The sequence below is a fragment of the Phaseolus vulgaris genome, chromosome 6 (assembly GCF_000499845.2).
Source record: "Phaseolus vulgaris cultivar G19833 chromosome 6, P. vulgaris v2.0, whole genome shotgun sequence".
In the NCBI taxonomy this organism is placed as follows: Eukaryota; Viridiplantae; Streptophyta; class Magnoliopsida; order Fabales; family Fabaceae; genus Phaseolus; species Phaseolus vulgaris.
Genome location: NC_023754.2, coordinates 29729264 through 29754858, shown reverse-complemented (window position 1 = coordinate 29754858; position 25595 = coordinate 29729264). Strand labels below are relative to the sequence as shown.

The 25595-nt window shown below is 30.2% G+C and overlaps 4 protein-coding genes across 6 annotated transcripts; 1 reads left to right on the top strand and 3 right to left on the bottom strand.

Moving 5' to 3' along the window:
• Positions 1-2427: 2427 nt before the first annotated feature.
• On the bottom strand, positions 2428-4569 carry LOC137833584 (L-type lectin-domain containing receptor kinase IX.1-like). Its single transcript, XM_068641925.1, has one exon. The coding sequence runs from the start codon at positions 4522-4524 to the stop codon at positions 2428-2430; it is 2097 nt and encodes a 698-aa protein (XP_068498026.1). The 5' UTR covers positions 4525-4569.
• A 1726-nt stretch (positions 4570-6295) lies between these two features.
• LOC137832739 (U3 small nucleolar RNA-associated protein 18 homolog) lies at positions 6296-8413 on the top strand. Its single transcript, XM_068641064.1, has 2 exons — positions 6296-6395; positions 6618-8413. The coding sequence occupies exon 2, from the start codon at positions 6633-6635 to the stop codon at positions 8289-8291; it is 1659 nt and encodes a 552-aa protein (XP_068497165.1). The 5' UTR covers positions 6296-6395; positions 6618-6632; the 3' UTR covers positions 8292-8413.
• Positions 8414-10411: 1998 nt separating this feature from the next.
• LOC137832738 (probable cinnamyl alcohol dehydrogenase 1) lies at positions 10412-13634 on the bottom strand. 3 transcript variants are annotated; one of them, XM_068641061.1, is made up of 7 exons: positions 13510-13634; positions 12930-13025; positions 12566-12679; positions 12242-12472; positions 11856-12141; positions 10936-11086; positions 10412-10825 (listed from the first exon to the last, which is right to left on the bottom strand). In XM_068641061.1, exons 1-7 carry the CDS (start codon positions 13617-13619, stop codon positions 10623-10625), a joined length of 1191 nt encoding a protein of 396 aa, XP_068497162.1. In that variant the 5' UTR covers positions 13620-13634; the 3' UTR covers positions 10412-10622. The 3 variants fall into 3 exon arrangements, with proteins under 3 accessions (XP_068497162.1, XP_068497163.1, XP_068497164.1); XM_068641062.1 differs by having other exon boundaries at positions 13440-13542; XM_068641063.1 differs by lacking the exon at positions 13510-13634 and adding an exon at positions 13339-13381.
• A 401-nt stretch (positions 13635-14035) lies between these two features.
• LOC137833583 (L-type lectin-domain containing receptor kinase IX.1-like) lies at positions 14036-16103 on the bottom strand. The gene is made up of 2 exons (XM_068641924.1): positions 15044-16103; positions 14036-14958 (listed from the first exon to the last, which is right to left on the bottom strand). The coding sequence occupies exons 1-2, from the start codon at positions 16074-16076 to the stop codon at positions 14036-14038; spliced, it is 1956 nt and encodes a 651-aa protein (XP_068498025.1). The 5' UTR covers positions 16077-16103.
• Positions 16104-25595: the final 9492 nt, after the last annotated feature.

Sequence of the window (25595 nt, the reverse complement as noted above, 5' to 3'; positions counted from 1 at the left end):
GAGAAATATCCATGATAGAAAAAAAATTAATGATATTAAAATTTAATCTTAAAATAGACAATTATCTTTTTATGTAATTAATAAAGTGGCATTCATATTCTTAATAACTTGAATCATATTTGAAAGATATTTTCTATATTAAAATAACATTTTTTTTAATAAATATTTTCATTCTATTTTTATAAGATGGTTTATAATTTAATGATTACATAGCTTTTATGATATTTTAAGGACATAATAATTAAATCATTCAATTTTATTTATAAATAATATGTAACTTTTACATTTTAAAATTTTAATTTCTAATCTTTTTATAATATTTTATGTAATATAATATTTTAAAAAAATACATATAACTAAAGTAAAAATTAAAGAAATTGAAGGATACCCAGAGGAATGATGATTGATAAATTTGTGTAAAGTGTGTGAATGGTTACGTCAGAAAAGATTGAGTGGCATGCACGAAGAAAATGAATTCTTTTTAGGTTAGATCCTATCATCAACAACATTTAAAAAATGTTAGATACTTGATAAACCCTAGTTCTATCTACAGCTCCTGTTGGAAATTGGAATATGCACATGAACACCATATCCAGACATCAATTATTCAGTTTTCACTGTTCAGGATATGTTTGGATGAAGACATTATAGTTTTCATTTTTTTTATATACACTCCTTCTTTTACTTTTTGTCGACTTAATATTTCTTTTCTTTTGCTTTTGTTTCTTCAATTAAGTCAAGTTTTTCATTTTCTTTTAACTTTTTGTCACAAGAACAACTGTAAAAGATAAGTTAAATGTTTGATATAATAAATGCATAATAATAATTTAGCGCTTTCTTGAAAATTGTACCAATATATATATATATTTATAGTAAATCTGTTATGTTGGATCGAGATTAACGCATAAATTATGATTAAGGATGTATTTTCATAATTTTTATTTTAGGTACGGTCTAACCTTGTTAATATCCTCTTGATTTTAATGTATTTTGAAAATGTCATTAAGTCGAAATCGGATACCAAATTTCTAGGTTTTGTCAATTCCAGCAATTACATCATTAAATATTAAATATTGGATAATATGTTTGACACTTTTCTTTTAAATTATATTATTTCCATTGCCAGTTAATTTGGGGAAAAAACTAGTATGAATTAGTATTTGAAGTGCTTGAGAGATTGACTAGTCCCCTGCAGTGCAAGCAATAACAATATTTTTGAGGAAAAAACACGTTAGGTTAAAAATTTGAAGCAATTTCAGCCTTTGATAATAAGACTGATATCCATTGACACTAACATTTGACAAAAAAAATGATGTTAACTTTAAACACTTGCCTTTTAAACAAACCAACAAAATGTGGATCCCATTTTGTTTCAAGAGCAATGCACCCTAATTCAGTTCTATATTGATTTAAACGACTGAATCTCCTCAATGCATTACCCAACTAAAGTTTTGAAAAAAACTAGCTGAAAGATCTCTCAATATGTAATGATTTATGAAATGTTTACTAATTCATACTTTTACAACAAGATATTTGAAGTTAGAAATTGGGATTTAAATTCCTTAAATACAAGTAACGTTGAAAATTACACGTCAATTAAAAATAAAGATATTTCATAATATATGTGAATGGAAATTTTATTTCAGAAGTCAGTTTTATAAGGTTGAGTTAGGTTTAAAGTTTACTTTTTAATATGGTATTAAAGTCATTTAGAGTTTATCCTAAAAGAATTTTATTATCTTCATTAGATCACTCGTTATCGAACTGCTATCGGATCATCACCCATTATATAGTCTCATACACGAATTGACATGTGATAGTCAAATTCTCCAACTTTGTAGTGTTTGATGTAGGAATGAGGAATGAAGTGAAACTGATGTCTTCTCCTCCAACTTCTTTCACAATATGCTTCCTCTTAGGATTTCTTCCTCATACTCCAACCTTGAAGCAATCAATTGATTTTTTTGTTTTCATTTTGGTGAGAATGTGTTTGATTTAGACGAAAGAAATAGTAATAGCTCAAATAAAAAGAAAAAAAAGTTGACAAAAGAGAAATAGTTGAGTAAAATTGAATCTTTTGTCATTGATACGTAGAAATATGAGAGAAATACTAGAAACGGGTTTGTAAAAGTAATGTAATTTGATAGCAAATATAGAGAAATAAAAGTAGAAATAGGTAAAAAATAATAGAGGGTCGTTCAATATACTTGAAAAGAAATCAAAATACCAAATCAGAATTTTAACTGACTTCATATGTGAAAGTTTTTTGCTATAATGCTGTGCAGAAAATGACTTAATGGGGTTAAAATAACAGTGGCAAAAACTGTAGCCTATGCTGTACTAGAATAGAGATGTCAGTACCAAACTTTAAGAAGCATGAACATTCCAATAACTTTATGTACATCAAATTCCCCTATTGCTTACAACTTACATTGTATTTGGTTCTAACATGTAGTCAGAGAGGGGAGAAGAAATAGAAGCAAATATTGTACACATAATTGGAGAATCATAATTTGGCTCAGGCAATTTTTGTGGGAGAACTGGTAAAGGAGCTTCAAACTTCAGCACTTGAATCAATTGCCTTACAGATGGTCTAGAAGTATAATCTGGATTGGCACACCAAAGGCCAGCAATCACCAAATGTTTCATTTGTTCCTCATCAAATGCTCCCCCAAGTTTTGTGTCTACCACTTCAAGTAACTTTCCCAATTTATAGAGCTCCCAAACCCACTCAAATATGGTAATTTGACCTTCCTTGGCATTGAGATCAACTGGTTTTCTTCCAGTGGCTAATTCCAGTAAAACAACCCCTAGACTGTATATATCAGATTCCTTCCTAGCCTTCCCTGTAGTGAAGTATTCAGGGGCTATGTAGCCTCTTGTCCCTGCTAGAATTGTGGTTTGGAATCCTTTCTCATGATCAACCAGCCTAGCTAAACCAAAATCCCCAAGCTTAGCATTGAAACTTGAATCCAACATAATGTTGCTGGATTTAATGTCCCTATGAAGCACACACTGGTCCCATTCTTCATGAAGGTACAACACTGCCAGAGCCAAGTCCATGGCAATGTTGTACCTCATCTGGCATGTCAAGATGCTTTTTCCACCATATAGGTGGGAATCTAAGCTACCCTTTTGCATGAACTCGTATATAAGGAGGAGATCTTTCTTCATGTGGCACCAACCAATTAATTGTACCAAATTCCTGTGCCTTAGTTGGCTGATGATCTTAACTTCACTTGCATATTCCTTTGCTCCTTGTCTAGATTCACTTGATATCCTCTTTATAGCAACATTGGAGTTCAATTCCTTCAAATGGCCTTTATACACACCACCAAAACCACCCTGTCCAATCTTTTGTGACTCTGCAAAGTTATTTGTTGCACTTGCCAATTCTTTATAGCAGAATCTTTTGGATCCAGTGACCTTTTGGAATTCATCATCCATGCCCAGATCAAGAATTGAATCTTCTTTTTTCCCTTTAGCCATCCTCCTCCACATTAAAATACAAACCAACCCTACAATAAGGAAACTTGCAGCTATGCCTACCCCAACTTTTAGTCCCATCAATAAACCTTTGTTTCCCTCTTGTCTAGAGCTAATATTATCAGTGGAATTTGGTGAAGGACTAGGATTTGGGATTGGTGAAGGACTAGGATTTGGGATTGGTGAGGCTGGAATTGGAGGTATCTTATTTGACACATTCTCATTAATTTGTGAAGTTGAATGGAAGGACCATGAGTGCAGTGTGTTCAACTCAAACATAAATCCTGTAGCAGCTGAGAAGCCAAATATAACCCACTCTGGTAGGTAATATCTCAGGTCAACATTGCATGAGACATAACTTTTTACTGGCTTGGCGACATTGAAAAAGTTTCCAGTGAAAGAAACATTTAAACTGTGAGTAGTTGCATTGTACTCAATTACACAATAATAAACTTTCATTTCCCTAATATCAACGGCCCATGGAACAGTTTTGTTAGATCTCATAGAGTTGAAATTTATACCTACATGAGGGCCAGGTGGATCCCATGAATTTGTATGAGTGTCAAACTCCACTGCTACAAATGGATATTTAGTTGAATCCAACAATTGGTTACCATCCAGAAGACCAAGACCACCTCCTTCTTGTATTTGATGGGAAAATGGGAGCTCTGGATCTGCAAAGAAAAAAGCCAAGCCATCTCCAAAACTAGTCTCATTTGAGAAAATGACAAAGGAAAATTCGGTAGTGAAGTCAGTGATTTTTCCTGTGCTCATGTCCCACAGGTGCAATCTCTCAAAACTTGTGACCCTCCCAACACTATAAGCATTACTTTGGTACCTTGTGGTTTTAGTGAGTTGGATTTCTGACTCTGACAAAGTAGCATCTCCTTCAACCTTGGCATCATTATTCTCAAATCCCTCGTGATGAAATGAAAGTGGGTTTGCAAAACCAACCATAAGAAGAAGTAAGAACACCATTCCCACTGCATAGCACAATAGATTGTTGGTTGCATGGAGACCAACATGCCAAGGATCCATCTCTGTGAAAGAGTTGATTTAGAAACCTTTCTTGGCCATAGTAACCATATAATACTTTGATTTTCTTAGTTATGTAACTTAGACAGTGATGTTATTCGTTGTTTTTTATGAGTTTTGGATTTGTGTTATTGTCTTAATTCTGCTTAGCCAACCTTGCAACATAGAAAAGAACTTAATTAGAATTCAATTGTTTTGATTAAAATCAAATTCACCAAGTCATACTCATGGGACCCATACGATGTGAACTCCAACCTTGCAACATAAAAATTATTTCATGAAACATATTCTAGCATTAACATTTTGTTATTAGAAACAAGGATATTACCACGCGGACATCGATACTCATACGACACTCGTAGGATATATATATATATATATATATATATATATATATATATATATATATATATATATATATATATATATATATATATAGTGCTAAATTTAAAAAATATTTGTTAGAATTTTAACCATTGTAACATGTTTCTAACCCAATTTTAAAAAATATAAATACATTAGTTTTCTAAAAACTCAAATTTATTGTATAAATTTTTATTATGATTACAAAAATAAACAACAAATCCTTTTGAAACAACTATAAAAAAAAACATTTTTCTACTATTGAAACAAATTGTGCACATAAATCTTTATTATCAATTTATATAATTCATAATTATATAATATATAAATCTGTTATCCCGTATCCTACGTTTAGAGATTATGCATATCTTTGTGAATATATTTGTGTTATCCGTCTGTGTTACATAGGATACTACTTCTTCACCAAACTCATACACAACTATTCTCTCTATTTTTTTTATCTCAAAATGAACTTTCGCAGAAATAAAAAAAGACAATAATCAATGATCAAAGACGATTAAACCACTATGTCAGGGGAAGTAATACGAGGAAGGTTCCATTAATTTACATTAAATAATTTTTAACTACATTGTGAGTTTTTGAAAAATATTAAAGTAGAATACGTTTGATATGACTTACAACTCCCTTCATATATTTGAATTATAAATGTGTCACAAGTTTGTTTCCCTATTGTAAGAGAAGACAAATGCTAAAGTTCATTAAGAAAATTCCTTTTTTTTGCAGCCGAAGAGAAGCTATCCTTACAGCAATGAAGGTGACACAAATTTTAATTAAAAATGTGGTATGGAATATGAGTTTATAAAAAAGATAATTTCATAATATCTTTAAATTTTTTTATCAAACATTGAATATAATAAATTTTTTTCTTAATTTTCTCACACTTTCTCAAATGATAGAATTGTTCTATCAAATGTCTATCTTTAATAAAATTTACTAAATAACCTTTTTAAAAGAGTGTTAAAATTATTATAAATTGGTCTTTCAAAAAAATGTTAAATTATTGTTTGGATGATTTTCTTTTGAAAAAGATAAAAAAAAGTTAAGATAGAATGACTTTATCTTAAAAAAACTTATTTCCCAATGATACATTTTTTAATAGAATGTTATCGAATGATTTTGCATTCATTTTAAAATATTTTTCAGAGAAGAGGTATTTTTGTTCCAGAAAGGTCTTTCTGAAATAGATAATATTTTATGAGGTGCAACAAAATTTTAAAAAAATATTTAAGGACAAATTGGTTATTTTGTATTTTGGTGGTGCGGATGGGGGTGCAAGGGATATTCCACTCTGTGGAAGAAAGACTCGGAAAGGCCCGTTAGAAGAGAAAGGCCCGTTTGAAGAGAAAGGCCCGTTCGAAGAGAAAGGCCCAATACAGTTTCTAAAACCCTTGCTGCAGCTTTTTCTCTGAGCTAAAACCTAAAAACGCTTCCGTCGTCACTCTCACTCCGCCACAACCGTCGCGTTCAATTCCAAATTGGCCATTAACGAGGTATTCCCACTCTTTTATTGGCGTTAATGTATTTGATTTAAGCGCCTTCGTATTTCTTTATGCTTTTGATTTTGCCGATCATAGCGTTACCTACTTTTAATTGTTTCATCATATGAATTTCTTTTTTGCTCTCTCTCTAATTCATTTTTTGTTTGTTTCGTATTTTATTTCATGATTCTAATTCCTAAATGTCAAATTGGTTGAACTTTATTTACCTTGCAGGCTGGGTTGTGAAAGATGAGTTTGTTATCCCAAAATGTTCGCACTAAAAACGAGGTTGTTAAGAGCAAGAGGGAGGTTGAAGATGAAGTCGAGAATAATGATTCTCTGAAAGTGAGGAAGAGGAAGAAAAAAATCGAGGGGGAAGAATTGGCTGTCGAACAAGTGAATGAAATGAAGAAACTTGAGAGCTTTTTGTTTGGTTCTCTCTATTCCCCTGTTGAGTTTGGAAAGGAAGATGAAGAAGCGGAACTCGGGAAGGCTGCTGAAAAGGTTCCAGATTTGTTCTTCACTGACCGTTCTGCGGATAGTGCTCTCTCTGTTTACCAGAAGGAAGATGCTGACTTGTCTGAGGGAAGTCGTGGCCATGATGATGAACTTGCTTTGCAAAGGAAAGCTGTGTGGGTGGATGATGAAGAAGAAAATGCCACTGTGAACATAGCCAAGGTTTTCAGATTGAGAAAGCTGAGGAAGGTAGAGAACGAGGAGTTGATCTCGGGTTCGGAGTATGTCTCAAGATTGAGGGCTCAGCATGTTAAGCTGAACCCAGGAACAGAATGGGCACGGGCTGATTCAAAAATGGATAGAGGTTCCGATGATGAGTTGACTGATGATGAAAACGAAGTGTTTGTGAGCCGAGGTTTTGAGGATTTGGATGGTGTTCTCAAGACAAATGAAGACCTGGTTGTAAAGAGTGGTGGAAAATTGTTGCCCGGAAATCTTGAGTACTCCAGACTTGTGGATGCAAATATACAGGATCCTTCTAATGGTCCCATCAATTCAGTTCAGTTCCATCAGAATGCACAGCTGTTTCTTGCAGCTGGATTGGACCGGAAGCTTAGATTTTTTCAAATTGATGGCAAGCGGAATGCTAAAATTCAGAGCATCTTCCTTGAAGATTGCCCCATTCGAAAAGCGTCTTTCTTGCCAGATGGATCTCAGGTTATTGTATCCGGAAGAAGAAAGTTTTTTTATAGTTTTGATTTAGTTAAGGCTAGAGTTGATAAAATAGGTCCTCTGGTTGGTAGGGAAGAGAAGAGTTTGGAGGATTTTGAGGTATCTCCTGATTCTAAATTGATAGCATTTATAGGTAATGAAGGTTATATATTATTGGTTTCAACAAAAACAAAGCAATTAGTTGGTACTCTAAAGATGAATGGAACAATTCGTTCATTAGCTTTTGCTGAGAATGGACAGCAGTTGTTAAGCGGTGGTGGTGATGGCCATGTTTACCACTGGGATCTGAGAACGAGAACTTGCATGCATAAAGGTGTAGATGAAGGTTGCTTAAACAGCACAGCTCTATGTACTTCACCAAGTGGGACTCATTTTGCAGCTGGTTCAGACAGTGGAATTGTGAATATTTACAGTAGAGAGGAATTTCTTGGGGGCAAGAAAAAGCCTATCAAGGCCATAGAGAATTTGACTACGAGAGTGGATTTTATGAGATTTAGTCATGACTCTCAAATATTAGCAATCTGTTCAGGCATGAAGAAGAGCAGCTTAAAGTTAATACATATCCCATCGTATACTGTGTTCTCCAACTGGCCACCCTCTAACAGGAGCCTGTATTATCCCCGCTGTATTGATTTTAGTCCAGGTGGTGGTTTCATGGCTGTGGGAAACGCTTCAGGCAAAGTGTTATTGTACAAGTTGCACCATTACCAGCATGCCTAAGGTATATTTAGAATACTGGCAGTTTTGAGGAGTCTTAGTGTATTTTTTTGTTGGAAATTTTGAGACTTGATTTGTATTTTATCATTATTAATCAATGAAGCTTCATGTGTTTCTTCTTCGAAGTTAGAAGTTACCAAGTTTCATGTATTTTGTCACAATTTTATTGGGATTTAACTCTCCTCTTCTGTTCAATTTTTTAAAGTTAATGTTCATTTAATTATTTATTTGTTTCTTATGAATTGTATTTTGTCATTCTTCAAAAGGGTGATTACTTTAAGAACCGGCTTATCTGTTATTGACATGGCTGATATGTGATTTGATATGTTTATTGTGCGTTCATATATTTTACTGTAATTGTAACTTGAGATTGCGATGTTACTGAATTTCGGCTTTTATTTCTATACATTGTTTACCTGTTTCTTTTTTCACCATTATCTTGTCAGTTTCGTCAGAAATAAAAAATGATTGAGAATGCAAAATCTCAACAAATTGTTAGATTTAGTAGCAGAAAGGGAATTTTGTATTCGTTGGAATCAAGCTTAAACTAGCTGTTTCCATAGAAGCTATTGTTGTTGTAGTGTGAGATCTTGCAATGAGACATTGATATCTTGGTTAAAATGGTTATGAAGCTTGTGATTACTGTAAAAATGTTACCCCAAGCAGTAATCAAAATCATTAAAGCTGCAGGTGATATCTTGCTTAAGTACCAATACCAAAAACTCACTGTGTGTAGGCTATATAACAGATAGAAGAAAAAAAAACTATGAACTACATAATTCAATAACTAAATTATCCAGATCTCCCAAATATCCATCAACTGAGCTGATCTGAGGTTGATTCCAACGAATTTGAATATTCAAAATGTTTCAAATCATTTCAATTAAATTTAGTTAGTATTTTATAAGTTTAAAATACTTGATAAATTTATATGTTTTAAATTAAGTATTTATTGAATTAAGTTAATAAAAGTGTTTTTTTTAAATATAATTGTTATTTTTTTCTTCTTCTAACTCGTCAGTCAACTTATCTCTCTGAGTCTCTTTTAACGGTCAACTCATCTTCATAGAAAGAGTAATTTTACTAATTACAATTTGTAAATATTTTTCATCATTTTATTTTTGCCAATCATAAATAATGAAATTTTATTATCGACTTTAATAGTATGAATAATTAAAAATATATATAATAAGATCAATTCATTTTAAAGGAGAGTCACTTTAGCAGCCCACAATGCATACCAAACTCAAAGCTTCACATTTTTTGGGATTTCTTTTTCCACACTGACATTTTTCTTCTATACTCATAAATACAAAAATTCTCACTTCAATCTGAAAGTCATGTTTTAGCATAAAAAAAAAATTATGTAATATGAAAGTCTTTACTTTCAGATGGTGTAATTTGAAAACTTTATTTATTTTTGAACCGTATAGTCCAATTTGCTTTTTACTTTAAAATTATATAATTCATAAAAAATACTTTTAAATTGTATAATTTAAAATTTATTTCTTTTATGGAAAAAAGTTTTCGAGATGCATAATTTAATGGTCATTTTTTCATAAAATAACTTTCAGAATGTGTAATGAGAAAGTTTTTTTTTTGTTAATTACACAATTTGAAAGTTGTTTAAACAAAAAATAACTTCTAAACTACACAATCTAATACACTTTGTTCTTTAATTCGTCAACAACACAACGTACAGACAAAGGTGAAGAGAATGAGAAAGGAGACACTTTGGTCTTGGTGCAATTGAAACTATGGAATGCAGAATAAAAATGAACATTTAATAGGGTTTTTAATAATAAAAATCCAAATTTAAAATGTTCTCTTATAATCTTTGAGTGTATCTGTGGGATAAAGGAACTACAGCAGATCTTTCTTAATTATAGGAGTTAAAAATATCAATTTTAAATTTAGGAGAAAAACAAATTAATCCCAAATTTAAATTCAAAAAATATTTAAGCAAGATAATAATAATAATAATAATAATAATAATAATAATAATAATAATAATAATAATAATAATATAGGTCGTTAACAACAATTTATATACATTTTCCCCTAAAACTCTAATCATCTATTTAAAGACAAAACAACACCAACTATGGAATTCCAAAGGAGGATACCTTAAATAACACGATATTAATTTCCATGACCCAAAATATTCCAATAATCATATGATATCAGTTACACAAAACAATTAAGGAAAATTCAACATTTCATGTATCCCATACTCCATTGCAACCATGTCTACGGAAGTAAGTATGAACACTAAGCATCATTACCTTTTGAACAAGATAAACTCCAATGATGTCTGGTTTTGCAAGCAACTTCTTAATTTTCTTTTAGGGAGTTCTCAATATCTATTACAAACCGGTATTTGACGTCTCTATTTATGAGCCTCTCAAGAGCTTCATTGGCATACTCAATCGGAATCACCTCTATACTTGGGTGAATATCGTTTGCAGCACAGAAGTCAATCATCTCTTGTGTATCTTTTGTACCACCTGTAATGCTTCCGGCAACCGTCTTCGATCCTGTCAAACAGAAGATGCATATTTAAATGCAGTTCCACTGCATACATAAATTGAATTACCCGAATGAAAACTGATAATCCCTACAAAAGTATGCTTCAAAAGCAACATACCTATATTAAGACTTGCAGGGCTGAATTTGACTTCACTAGGGAAACCAACTAGGACAAAAACACCATATGGCTTCAAAAGTGACATGTAAGGATCAAATGGGTGATCACCAGATGCTGTGTCGATTATAAAGTCCAACGATTTTGCCAACGCCTGTATGCGAATCACCATCAGTTTTGATGACAAAGTACGAGGTCTGTCAATATCAGTGTTTTATTCATGGTCTGAAGCAAATTTTACGAGTAGATGTTGTAGTTAATTAGGCTTTAAAACGAACAAAATTGGTTTCCCGAGGCGTGAGTAATCACTGTCCGTAAGGACTTATCCGCGGTGTATTCCGAGGATCAGAACTAGCAAGTTTCTCTTTATTTGAGTAATACTCAAATCAAACCCAGAATTATTATAATAATAAAATATTGAAGAGAGAGAAAGAAAAAGAAAATGTGAAGAATGGAGAAGAAGCACGGTAGAGGGTTTCAATAGGATGAAGAACCGTGAGTGAGAGTTGTATCAAGCAAGAGGATGGAATACGGTATTTATAGATGAAAAAACCCCAAGTTACCGCATCTTCAAACCCTAACGGAGCCGTGACCGTCGCCGGAGTTGGAGGAAGACCCACGGGAAAGGAGGAGCCAACCACCCACGAATCTCGCAACGTTCTCCAGATTCCACACGATCAACAGAGCGAAGGCGTGAGCATTCCCAGTCGTGCGGCTACGATTCTGGGTGGAAGGGGCAACGACGCGCGATAACCTCAGAGCAAATCCGGTCTTCGCTGAACCTCCGCGATCTCCTCCAACGGTCACTGAAGAAATCTAGGGTTTTACCACTTACTCTGTTTTCGTTTCACACATTCTGTTTTTCGTTTTTATTTTGCTATATTAGGTTCTTGTTTACAACAGATGCTTCATGTTATGCTTACCCTCATTTCCTCTTGATTAGATGAAAGAACAAATTTGTCTGCACCAAGCAGGCTCAGTGCCTCTTCTTTCTTGGATATACTAGTGCTAAAAATTGTTACACTCAAACCAAATGCCTTTCCAAATTTCACTGCCATATGACCAAGGCCACCAAGACCAATCACCCCTAGAGATTTTCCAGGTTGATTCATCTTGTGGCGCACCATTGGAGAATAAACAGTAACTCCAGCACAAAGCAAAGGAGCTGCTGAAGCCAATGGATAGCCTTTTGGTATCGTGAAGCAGTACCTGCAGATGCAACACCAAATATTATATGAACCAGAACTATAATCAGACCAGAAGACCTTATAAAACTCACAATTAGCTTCTAGCCATCTATTAATTATACCTCTCATGGACTACTATGTAACTTGAGTATCCTCCTTTTGTTATTGTACCATCAAAATCAACACCATTAAAAGTGAAAACTGATCCCTTGCTACAAAGAACTTCTTGTTTTTCGTTACAATACTCACAATCCCTACACGAGTTGACATAAGTCCCCACTCCAACATGGTCACCAACCTTGAAACTGTGGACATTAGTGCCAACCTTTGTCACAATCCCTGCAATCTCATGACTGACATGAAAAAGAAAAAAACATATTCAGATTAGGTAAAGTACATAGGATTCTCAACTACTCATCCACACACACAAAAAAAAGCACGCATACCCAGGCACAACAGGATACTTTGAGTCGCCGTGTTTATTCCTTGTCCAAACTACATCAGCGTAGCAAACACCACAGTGTGTAATCTTAATATGAACATCTTCAGTCCCAAGATTCCTGAACAATCATATTATCATAAGAAAAAGGTCAGAAAGTCAACTTTTATCTCAAGACAAGAGAAAAATGATAACAAAAATATATACATGACCAAATTGATATCAGTATGTAGCACCCAACCAGGAACTGCTACAACTAGTAACTTTTGGAAACAGGTTCCCATGAAAAAATAGTATGACCATTTTTACAGAAAACAGATACTCCACCACCACCAGTCCATTCTATAAAGGGGGATATGAGAGAGACTTACCTGCGACTGAATTTGTAAGGTGATAGAACTCCGGATGCATCTCTTGCTGCCCATCCCAGGCACTGTTCATCACCACCTTTGGAACTCATAATCTTTCTACTCCAGCATAAAGCAATTAACTATCAGTTTACTTTTCATCACATAGAAAATGCAAGAATTTACAGGTTATTATTATCCCCATGTAACTTCTAACAAATCAGAGAAGTCAGGGAGAGATAGAGAATGCCACATGCCATAGAAATGGAAAAAATGTAGCAGGAAAAATCCCTAATCATCAATATTCAATCAAGAAAGCTGTATTTGACATAATTATTCCATGCTTGCAAGTGCAAAGAGCAAAATCACAGGCTGAGTTGATAAAAACGGATATAAGAAGGCAAAAAATTATCTAATTAATTAACCCAACAACCTAAAGATCCATCAACAGAAGAACATATTAACCCTTTTCTTCAATTCAACAAATGGTAGTAACCTTGCTTATGAACCTAAACTGAGATGGCGAAAATTTACCAAATAGCTTTGTAAATTATAATAATTGAGCGAAAATGGTTGTTAGTGCGAAGAGTGATGAGAGAGTCACCTGTGGTGTGTTTGAGTAAGGATCCACAAAACCAAACCAATGGATGAAGATGTAAAATAAATTGCCCTTTTATTTTTTATTTTATTTCTTAAAACAATTACATCACCCATCACATTAATTTAAGGCAAAGGAAAATTAAATTCAGGATTCTTTTCACATTCATATTTATTAATTAATATTAACACCCAACAAAGAAGACCAATCTCTAAACTCAATAATAAAAAATGTGAAATAAACACCTATGGTGTGTTTATTCTCTTAATTTAAGTCAATTCATTGAATGTTGTGTATTCTTTTCTCATTCAGATTTTTATTAACATATTTTTAATTTAATTGTTAAATCTAACTCAATCTCATATTAAATAAAATTTATATTTATTTTAAAAGAAAAAAATATCTTAATTTATTTATAAAATAAAATTTACATTTATTTATAAAAAAGAAATATTCTAATCTATTATTATAAGACAAGAATTGAGTTTTTCCAATGTAAAATGGTCAGCAACATCCATTTGAATAGTTTATTCTACAAAAAATCCTCCTTAAACAGAGTGTTTGAAGGAGATGAAAAAATTGCTTTTACTGTTAAAGGATAGAAGTTTTGGAGTGGCAAGAACTTTGGGAGAGTTGGCAATTCAGCTTCAAATTTAAGCATTTGGATAACTTGCATCACAGAAGGCCTGAATCTGTAGTTTGGATGAGCACACCAAAGCCCTATAGCCACCAACCTTTCCATTTCCTCCTCATCAAATTCTCCACACAGTTTTGGGTCTGCTACTTCAACTATCTCTCCCAATTCATACAACTCCCAAGCCCACTCTACCACTGTTACCTTCCCCTCCTTGGCACTTAGGTCTATGGGCTTTCTTCCACTTGCTATCTCCAACAAAACTACCCCAAAACTGTATATGTCAGATTCCTTATAAGCTTTCCCTGTAGTCACATATTCTGGTGCAATGTACCCTCTTGTCCCAGCTATAAATGTTGTTTGTGACCCTTTCTCATGATCCACCAACCTAGCCAAACCAAAGTCACCAAGCTTAGCATTGAAACTTGAATCCAACATTATGTTGCTTGATTTTATGTCCCTGTGAAGAACACATTTTTCCCACTCTTCTTGCAGGTATAGCAATGCTGAAGCCAGGCCTAGAGCTATGTTATACCTTATTGGCCATGTCAAGAACCCCTTCCCATATAAATGGAAATCCAAGCTTCCATTTGGCATGAATTCATACACAAGAAGGAGATCTTTTTCTCTGTGGCACCAACCAAGGAGTTGCACCAGATTCTTGTGCCTCAACTGGCTAATGATCTTAACTTCAGTAGCATATTCCTTTACCCCCTGCTTAGACTCTCTTGATACCCTCTTGATAGCAACATAGGAGTTTAGATCCTTCAGAAAACCCCTATAGACGCTGCCGAAGCCACCTTGTCCCAGCTTCTCTGACTCTGAAAATTTAGGAAAATGATAGTTTGAGAAACAATAGAATTATATACAAGTCGTAGAAAAAATGTGGTTGTAAATGTAAATTACCTGAAAATTTATTTGTTGCACTTTCAAGTTCATTGTAGCGAAACCTCTTGGGTCCTATTCCCTTTTGGAATTCATCATCCATTTGTAGATCAAGTTCCAAGATTTCTCCCTTTCCTTTGATCCTTCTCCAGATCAGAAAACAGGACAATCCTAACAATCCTAACAAAACCACCAAACCCATCCCAATTCCTAGCCACTCAACTACTTTGTTATTACCATCAGAACTATGACTAATTTGTAAGGTTGAACTAAAAGACCATGACTTCAGAATATGGTTCTCAAACAAGTCTCCCGTAGCTGCTGAGAACCCAACCATAACCCTCTCTGGTAAGTGCTTTCTCAAATCAACTTGGTATGAAAAGCTATTTTCTACTCGACCACCTTTTTGGTAATTGTAGCCACTGAAAGAAACACTTAAACTAAGAGTGGTGGAATTGTACTCAATGCTACAACTGTAAGAATCATTAGTTGACATATCAGCTAGCCATGGCACAGTTATGTTGGACTCCATAGAGTTGAAATTCATACCCACATGAGGGTCTTCAGGGTCCCATGGATTTTGGAAGGTGTCAAACTCCAGTGCCACAAATGAGTGGTGAGTTGAGTTCAACACTTGGCCACCATCCACAAGGCCAAGACCACCCCCTTCTGTGATGTTATTCAAAAGGGGAAGCTCAGGATCCGCCAAGAAGAATGCCAACCCATCTCCATACAGAGCTTCATCTGAATAAACAGAGAAGTTAAATTGAGTAGTGAAGTCTGCGAGTTTCCCAGAACTCATATCCCATAGCTGCATGTTTTCAAGAGGTGTGACACGTCCAACACTGTAACTGTTGCTTTGGCCTTCCCCGTTATATGTGACTTGGATTTCTGAACGTGAAACTTCTGCGTCTCCTTGCAGTTGCAGCCTTGCATCATCTTCCCAAAAGTGGGAGTAGCTGAACGTTAGTGGATTTGTAGGAGGAAGGAATGAAACTGTTAGCATTGCATAGCACAACACAAGACTTAGTGTGCTAAAACCTCCATTCCCCATATGCCAGTTACTCACTTTTGGTATCAATCCAACCTAACATGCATACGGTTAACACTTCAAAAGGCTTCTCATGTATTATATATACAATAATTGTTAGAAATCTACACAGATTTAGTACATTTCATATTTCATATAATATAAATGAGTATAAACCTCACATTATAAGTCAGTTTGATGAGGTTGAGTTAAGCTTAAAAAGTTCACTTCTTAATATGATATCAGAGTTATTTCGAGACTAGCCTAATAATGGTTTGTTGGACTTATCAGGTCACTCCGTTATCGGACCGTTATCGGATCACCCATAGTATATTGTCTCACACACGAACTCTCACTCTCTCAACGTGAGGGGATGTGTTCTCGTGAGAAGTGTGTTGGAGATCTAGGATATTTCATAATATTTAACTAGATGGAATTCTCATTTTATAAACTGATTTTACAAGATTAAGTTAGGTTTAATGTGTATTTCTTATTAATAATTTATTTTTCATTCTACTTTTGTCAGATTTAATAGTAATTTATTTTTCAGTCTGACTTTTGTGAGATTTGTTATATGGTTTGTCTGATATTGATACTAGAGACAGAAAATAATCGAGTTGGAAATTACCAACGTTGGAAACAATCCAAGTACTTAGTAACTTGCACAATGCGATGGTAGGATATGACGACGTCTTTTAGGTTTCATGATACAAGTTTAATAATATTCATATGATATGGTGTAACTTCTTGCATTTGGAGTGGTGTGATAATATCAAAGTTGAAATGTTTGGCTTAAAGGTGACAACAGACAGCTATGAAGAAAGTGATGACATTGTTTGACAAACAAAATAAGAAAAAGTATGACTCTGCTGCATTCGGCACCATTGTGCTTTGTAAAATCTTCAACGTTCAATCACTCCACCAATACATTCAAGGGGAAAGACATAATTATTGTTGCAACCCAAGTAGAAGAACAACAACAATGTGATATGAGTTTCTTTGGGAACTTCTTTACAATGGAAAATTATTTATTCCCCAAACTCCTATATAAACATTAAATGGAAAAATAAAAATTCAAATTTAATAGAAGAGAGTAAATAGAAGAGATTAAAAAAACTTTAAAAAAAGTTGGCAACATAAATTTAGTATTTAATTTTAATTAACAAATATTTTATGTTGAAAATAATTATATCTCTTTTAAATTACAGATATTATTTTATTTTTTATTTTTTTACTCTTAAATATATTTAAGATAAAAAAAAATTAACATTTTATTTAATAATTTAAAAAATAAATATCAAATTAAGAAAAACATATTTTTATTAAAAATATATATTATTTTTAGTTTATTTTTTTAATATATTTATATTTTATCATTCTGGTGGTTTTTTTCTTAAAACAATTCAAATTTATTGTATTTAAATTTTTTTAATTTATATTTAATAATTTTAATTATCTGAACGACTATTGAAAATTATTTTACACAAAAATAGTTAAACAAATAATAAATTTGTATTCAGCAGTTAACCGTATATTCAGATTAGAATATCCCAATGACTTTTAATATGAGTAATTGGCTTCTATTAAAAGAATTGTTCATATTTAATATAATTGCCTAAAAAAATACTGAGCCAAAACAATTATATATATATATATAATATTTTATGATTTAAATTTAATTAAATACATATTAAACATATCATAAAAGATAGATAATTTATTAAGCTTTACAGTTAATAATCAATATCTAATTTATAAAATATCAGTGTTATATTACGTAGAATGTAGGTAGGCGCAATTTTAATTCACATATAAAACAAAAATATATACAGTAGAAATAGGGGGAGTAGGATTGTACTTACATTTTATTATTAAATTAAAAAAATATTAATATTATATAAGCTAATAATTAAAATTAATAATATTTACTTGTTAACTTGCTGAGGAGTTTGCCTACGGTGCATGATATTATTTTGGGTAGCCAAACAGTGCGAAGTTAATATATTTTTAAAAAAACATGATAAAAATGTATTAATTAATAGTTAAAAAAATTCATGACAAATATCATTTTTCAAGAGAATTACATAAAAGAATATTAAAGCAGCAGTAACATCTTATTTGAATAAATATATAACATATAAAAAGAAAAAAAAAAGTATAAAAAAAATGTAAAAAACACTTTTTCGTTGGACGATATATCATGTTGTCAGTGTCAGTACAATGTAGTTTTAGTAAGTAGAATTTTAATTATAGTTTTTTAAGATTATACAATTATTTTATAAATACTTAATTGATTAAAAAATAAATAAAGTTAATTGAAACCTATAAGTTATTGTTGGTGATCCCACATTGACTAGAGATGAGAGTCTTTCATAATATATAAGTGGGTGCAAACCTAATCCTATTGAGCCGGTTTTATGGTGTTGAGTTAGACTTAAAGTCTACTTCGTAATAATTATAATTTAACCTTAACTTTATCAATCTATATATAATTTAGAATTTTTTATAGATTACAACAAAGAAAGATGAATGTAACTATCTCTGAATTTTTTGTTAGACAATTATACAAAATATTTAATGTAAAACCATTGATTAAACTATATCTGAATATGGCTTAGAGTAATTATTAAGTGTATTATAATAAGGAATATTTGAATCTCTTGATGATGTTGTAGGAAATATTGATAAAAAAAAAGTTTTATTTCAGTGATGTGTCAATAACCTAAGTTTAAATAATTATCTTATTTTATCTTATCTCAATCAACCTCTTACGATTACATAGTACAATCTAGTATTCAAAGATGCATAAAAAATATATTAAAATTATTGACATTAATTAGTAAACTATAACATTTGACTTTGTTTTAGCTTATGAAAGTCATATGACGGAACGAAGTAAAAGCCCATTGGGCCTACTTTTATGTTGAATCAATTATTGTTGTCTCATGAATCAGTGCTTAACTTTAAGTGCCACGGTTCCCTGCACCTATTTTGACATTCGAAAATACTCTTTCTCACTTTTCAATTGTTAAATTTTTTTAATTTAAGACTTTCTGTTGTTAATTTTATTTTATTAATGTGATTTTTGGTTACCAATATTTTAAGAAGTAGACTTTAAACCTAATTAAACCTTATCAAATCGGTTTATAAAAAGATATTTTGCATTTATTTATATATTATGAAATATTTTTATCTCTAGTTGATTTATGATCTCTAATACATCTCCTCATATCAAAACCTTTAACTTGTGTCTGAGATATATATTTATGGATGGTTTGATAAACTCAACAAAATATCCTTAATATAATTCTAAATAACCCTGATACCATATTAAAAAAAGCTAATTTTAAACATAACTCAACTTTATAAAATTGAGTGATTCTAATACATTCAAAACAATATTATATTTATATCTTATGCCAAAAAACTAAAGTAAATGGCAGATGTAAACACTGTGAATTAGTAAGTAAATTATATAAGTGTTAGTTTTATTTTAACATAAAGAGTTTAGCCAAATGAAAAATGGGAAGCATATCCGCAGAACTTTACAGGCTGTTGATGGTGCATACTATCTGAAGGATGAATGATGAATAATGAATAATGAATATGGTTCTGTAGGTATCCTCGTACTATAATAATGACTCATAAAACTAAGTGACTACTATTCTTTTCTATTATCTCATAGCATCTACAAATCTGAAATCTCACTCTCTCTCCATTCAATGAATCCTGCATTATTTAGTTTACACTCACTATATTCTAAATTTATAAAAAATTATATATAAAATATTTTCTATTATTAATTCCATTTTTTTATGAATAATTCACATGCATACCTATTCCAGCATATCCAATAATTATACATTGTTTAGTTTAGAAATTGAGATTAATTACTTTAAATATTTTTTTTTAATTTTTAAAACATGTAAAAAAGTTGTGATAAAATTTCAGATAATACTTAAATATATCATTCTATTTGAAGGAGTTGGAAATATTATTATTACTGTATCGGTCGGGTTCGTACGACAAGTGGAGGTGGAGTTGGTTAGAGTCGACCGACACGACCAAATTCATTAAATCCAACAGAAAATTAACGAGATTAAATCGTGATTAAGTATTAGATAATATCCTTAATTATGATCTAAAATCTTAATCCGATCCAATAACAAAGTACCCATAACAATCATATAAATAGTCACAAATTTCAAGAATAAGGTATGTCATCATTACACATTAATTTTATCAAACACTAATACCGAAATCTTACTTAACGTCGAAATATCTATATCATCTGAGTTTGGAGTATGTAGAAGAAAATGATTACCATTAATATTTATTTTTTCAAGAAATAAATTGTCTCATGCCTGTGATGGGTGTGTTTATCTATGCCGGAGTGCGGAGGGAATGGGAAATGGGTAATAATTTATATGTCTGTCTGAGGCAATTAATTAATTAATGTATTAATGAAAAGTTGAGAGAAGCATGAGAGAGTGGGTATAATTTATTTGAGTGTTAGAGTAATTAGATATGTTAATTAATTGGGATATGAGTTGAGTCGGTTTGACTAATAATGGGCATGATTTGTTGATGATTGACACGTGTAGTTGGAGATGTTAGAAATGGTTATTTTGATTGGCATTCCTTAAATAGAGATTTAAGGTACAGTGTGAACATACACAACAATTAATGAAACCATTGATTGTTTAAGGAAACAAGATATCTTGATTGGCCACAAAATCTCCATCACGTGGCCTTTGCCCAATCACTTGCGTAAGTTCCAAAAGTGTCCTATAGTATAAAAAGGGTTTAGTGTTTGGGTTCAGTGCCCTTTAATAAAGCACTATAATTAAACATTTCTTTATACAACAACATTGCAAATGCTTTATTATACTCTTCTTTCAACGTATATCATGTCTTACAACTCAACCTATTCTCTAAATTGCAACCTTCCATTTTAGACTATGCACAAAACATACCACCATAAACTATTATTTCACCACCCTATCCATTTTTAATACATATTAACACACAAACATAAAAATACGTAATAATTTATAAAAGATAAGATATAAATCACGAATTTATATATTATATAATTATGAATTATATAAATTGATAATAAAGATTTATGTGTATAAATATGTTTCGATTTTTTTAATAAAAATATGTTTTTCATAACTGTTTTAAAAGGTTTTTTTTTATTTTTATAATTATAATAAAAAATTATACAATAAATTTAAAATTTTAAAAAAATAATATATTTTTTATTTTTTAAATTATGTTAGAATTGTCAGAAATTCAATAAATATTGTTTGAATTAGGAACTTTACTTATAGGACATAGTATCGTATTAATGTCGATGTTCGATATGTGTATCTCTGACACGAAGAGATCTTTTAATAGATCTTTTAATAGAAAGAAGTATGTGTGAATCTTTGATTTTTAATGCATTAATAGCTTTACAAAAATATCCATAATTGTGATAATACAGCCACAAAATGTACAGCGTACTTTCTTTGCCTTTCAGTTCATGATTTTTGGGAAGGATATGTGTAGGGAAAGAAGAAACTATTAAATAAGTTAATTTATATCATATATAAAATAACATAATCTTTTATAATTGTTCTTTTCTCGTTTTTGTCTAAATATTTTTTTTTATTAAATTAAAATAATTTTTTGATTTGATTAAATACTTTTACTTTTTTTTTCTAAACAGAACACATAACCTCTTAATTAAAAAATAATTATAGAAATCCTCAATTTTTTAACTTTTTAAAGTTATTTGTTTTTATATCTTATTTTTTTAAGTAATAAATTCTGAATACTCCCTTTTTTTTCCTATATTCATTTTGTATAGTTTTGACCGATGTTTATTTCTCGCTTATGGTAGTTTTTATTAGAACTCTTTAGTTTTTTTACCATATCTTTTGATAGACTATTTTCAGTAGTTTTATTTAATAAGAGTTAAAGTATTTCTTAAATATTCTCATTTTTTTATTATTGATTAAAAGATATTACTGTATACATACATATGCTTGATTTGAATATAAAAATGAATATTGATATTCATTCATTTTTATATTAGATTATTTCCCTATATTCATTTTGTTTGAAAAATAATATTAATCATCATATTTGATACAAAATTTTAAGATTATATTTTTGTCACTTCATTGGTTGAAAGTATGATATAAAAAGTGGTGTTCTTTTTTATAAATATCAGATTATTAAAATGTTCCATTAAACTATAACGATATTAAAAAACATAGAATTCATATTTACAAAAATGGTAACAACAATCAATGTTTATAACTCTAACTCTTGAAGAAAAATGCAAAACCAATTTAGTCCTCATATCCTAAAACATGAAAAAAATAAGTATTAAAAATAATTATGAGGTTCGGACACTTCTTTTAAATGATGTATCCATGTCGGACACACATATCGGTGTCGACACTCGTACGATATTCGTAGAACACTTATTGGTGAAGTGTTCAATTCAAAAAATATTTGTTAGATTTTTGAAAATTTTAGCACGGTTTTATAACACAATTTTAAAAGGTATAAATACAATAATTTTCTAAAAACTCAAATTTATTGTATAAATATTTATTATGATTATAAAAATAAGAAACAAATTTTTTTGAACCTTTCATGAAAAATATCTTCCTGCTCCCAAAAAAAATCTGAAACATACTTTTACACATAAATATTTATTTTTAATTTATATAATTTAAAATCATATAATATATAAGTGTCCTACATTTTAAAAATTATACGTATCTCTGTGTCTGTGTCGTGTCAATATCCGTATCTGTAATGCATTTAAAACAAAAATAATCATGTAAAAGAACAATGGTTACAGAATAGGAGAAGTTGTGAAAGGTACCCAAGATGCAAAACTTTGGCGGTTAATTACAACAGTGAAAATAGACAATTACAGATAGATACGCAAGTTAAAATTGTAAATAGTAGATAAAAAAAATAATTGAAGTTACAAAATATATATATATATATATATATATATATATATATAAATTTTTATATTGTTTAAAAAAATAATCACTATAATATAAAGATATTCTTTTTAATATTTATATGATATGTAAACCTCGATTTCTTATATACTTATATTCATGACATAACAAAAATATTTTTATAATAGTATAAGTGGTAAGTAAAGTATATTAGTATATGAGTTTTTTTTTTATAGTATTTCATTTTTTTTAATATATTTTTTACGTGTGTTGATGTATTGTTGTTTGAGGTATCGTGAGATATCAACATGAAATTTTATATATATATATATATATAAAAAAAAAGTATATTAACAATAGTTATAGTCAATAAATTGTTTATAAATTTTTCTAATTTTTTGAGCTGCATTTTTTTCATGAATATTAGAGGAGATAACTTCAGTTTTAAACAGAATTGTTATAAAGATAAATGTTAGATGTGGAAATATATTATCTTTTATTTTTTAGCAAACCTAAACGTGTGACAAATTTTGTTACAGTATTAATCTCAAAAGAACAACTTTTGATACTATTCGATTGGCTGAAATGTTTGGATAAAAATATATTTAAATATTGTTAGAAGAATGACGTTAATGAAACGTTAGAGATATTTTAAACTCTTCCTACTAAACACTTTTTGGCAAGATGATAGAAGTTATATATATTTTTGTAACTTTAAAAAATATTATATCATTTAGTATTTTATTAATAAGATCATATTTTTTTTTCAAAAACTTACACTTAGATTTAAGTTTTATTCATATAAATTATATCTATTAATTTTTTTATTAATTTAAAATTATTTAATGTTTTATTTGTATAGATTAAAGTCGACATAATATTTATTTCAAAAATATTAAAATATGAATTATTTAATTATCTCATAAAATTATAATTTAAAATCAACAAACTTTTTATATAAAATCATTGGTAAAGTAATATTCAATAAAAAAAATATAAATATAGTTTAATATAAAAATTTGAGACTAAAATTGATAGTGATCACTATAAAAAAAATAATTAAATAAAATTAATTTTAAAGATCAAAATAATTAGTTACTATTTAATTAAATTAGATACCATTTTATAAACTAAAAAAAAACTATTGGTATTTAGAGTAGTTTCTATTATTAATAAAAAATTATAAAATGGTTTCTAATTTGGTATCTAATCATTAGCTACTAAGGTTTTATGAGGCTCGAACACTTCTCTTAAATGGGTGTATCCATGTCGGACACACGTATCGATGTCGACACTCGTAGGACACTTATCGGTGAAGTGTTCAATTCAAAAAAATATTTGTTGGATTTTTTAAAATTCGAACACGTTTCTAACACAATTTTAAAAGGTATAAATACAATATTTTTTTAAAACTCAAATTTATTGTATAAATTTTTATTATGATTATAAAAATAAGGAACAAATTCTTTTGAACTAGTCATGAAAAATATTTTCCTGCTCCCAAAAGAATCTGAAACATACTTTTGCACATAAATATTTATTTTTAATTTATATAATTCAAAATTATATAATATATAGATCTCTGTCCCGTGTCCTACATTTTAGAGATTATATGTATCTTCGTGTCCGTATCCGTGTCGTGTGAGTGTCCGTATCCGTATTTGTGCTACACATTTCAACAACTTATTACTTCATATTATTCTAAATTAATCTCTCTCAATCTTTTAAAGACTAATTTAGAATCTAAAATATTAGCCGTTAAAACGTAAGTAGCTAATTTATATACAAATTTAAAAATCCTTTTATAAAATTTTATTGATAATAGAAATCAATTTAGATATAAATAATTTTGTAGTCTCTAAATTAATATATAATTTAGTTAATATAGTGACTAATTATTTTTTATCTTTAAATTTAATTATTATTTAATGATTTTTTTCAGTGTGAATGATAAAACCCAAAAATATTTGATAAAGATAAACTATAAATGATTCTTCACTATAATAATCTAACATGGAATCTTCAAATATAGGAGTAATTAAATTATAATTTTAGAAAGTTGAATGAATGTGGAGTATGAAGAAGTTGAATAGTAGAAATGGTGGTTAGTGGTTGTGTTTCAGATTTTGACAGTGCATCACATGTACAATGTTACTATGTTTGTTAGTGGTTGTGTTTCATGCAATCACGTGTATTCTCCATTTTCCAATTCTTACCTTTTTCAAAACTATCGTTTCATCTCCCTACCCAAAATTAACCACCACAAATAATAAATTATTTCAAAATAAACTCAACTATCTCACACAATAAAATCATTTCTTTTCTTCACAGAATCCATGTACAATTATTCTTACCAAATTATCATTTTTAAAAAAAATAGATTATTTTAATATAAAACGAGTCAAGGAGATCATATGTTTTCGCTGTCATCAATAATTTTTTAGCCATTATTATTATTATTATTTGTTATGTTATCATTTAAAAGGGGATCGAATCCAAGTCCAATGAATAAATATAAAACATATAATCACTGCACCAGTTAAACGTTTTAGCCATATATTAATTA

Excerpts from the sequence above, each read along its gene's own strand:
- LOC137833584 (XM_068641925.1), bottom strand. The coding sequence starts at position 4,524 with ATGGATCCTTGGCATGTTGGTCTCCATGCAACCAACAATCTATTGTGC.
- LOC137832739 (XM_068641064.1), top strand. The coding sequence starts at position 6,633 with ATGAGTTTGTTATCCCAAAATGTTCGCACTAAAAACGAGGTTGTTAAG.
- LOC137832738 (XM_068641061.1), bottom strand. The coding sequence starts at position 13,619 with ATGGGTGATGTAATTGTTTTAAGAAATAAAATAAAAAATAAAAGGGCA. Across the intron at positions 13,026-13,509 it reads CTTACTCAAACACACCACAG|AAAGATTATGAGTTCCAAAG; the intron begins GTGACTCTCTCA and ends ATGCTGGAGTAG. Across the intron at positions 11,087-11,855 it reads CTAATCAAGAGGAAATGAGG|GCGTTGGCAAAATCGTTGGA; the intron begins GTAAGCATAACA and ends ATTCGCATACAG.
- LOC137833583 (XM_068641924.1), bottom strand. The coding sequence starts at position 16,076 with ATGGGGAATGGAGGTTTTAGCACACTAAGTCTTGTGTTGTGCTATGCA. Across the intron at positions 14,959-15,043 it reads TGCAACAAATAAATTTTCAG|AGTCAGAGAAGCTGGGACAA; the intron begins GTAATTTACATT and ends CTAAATTTTCAG.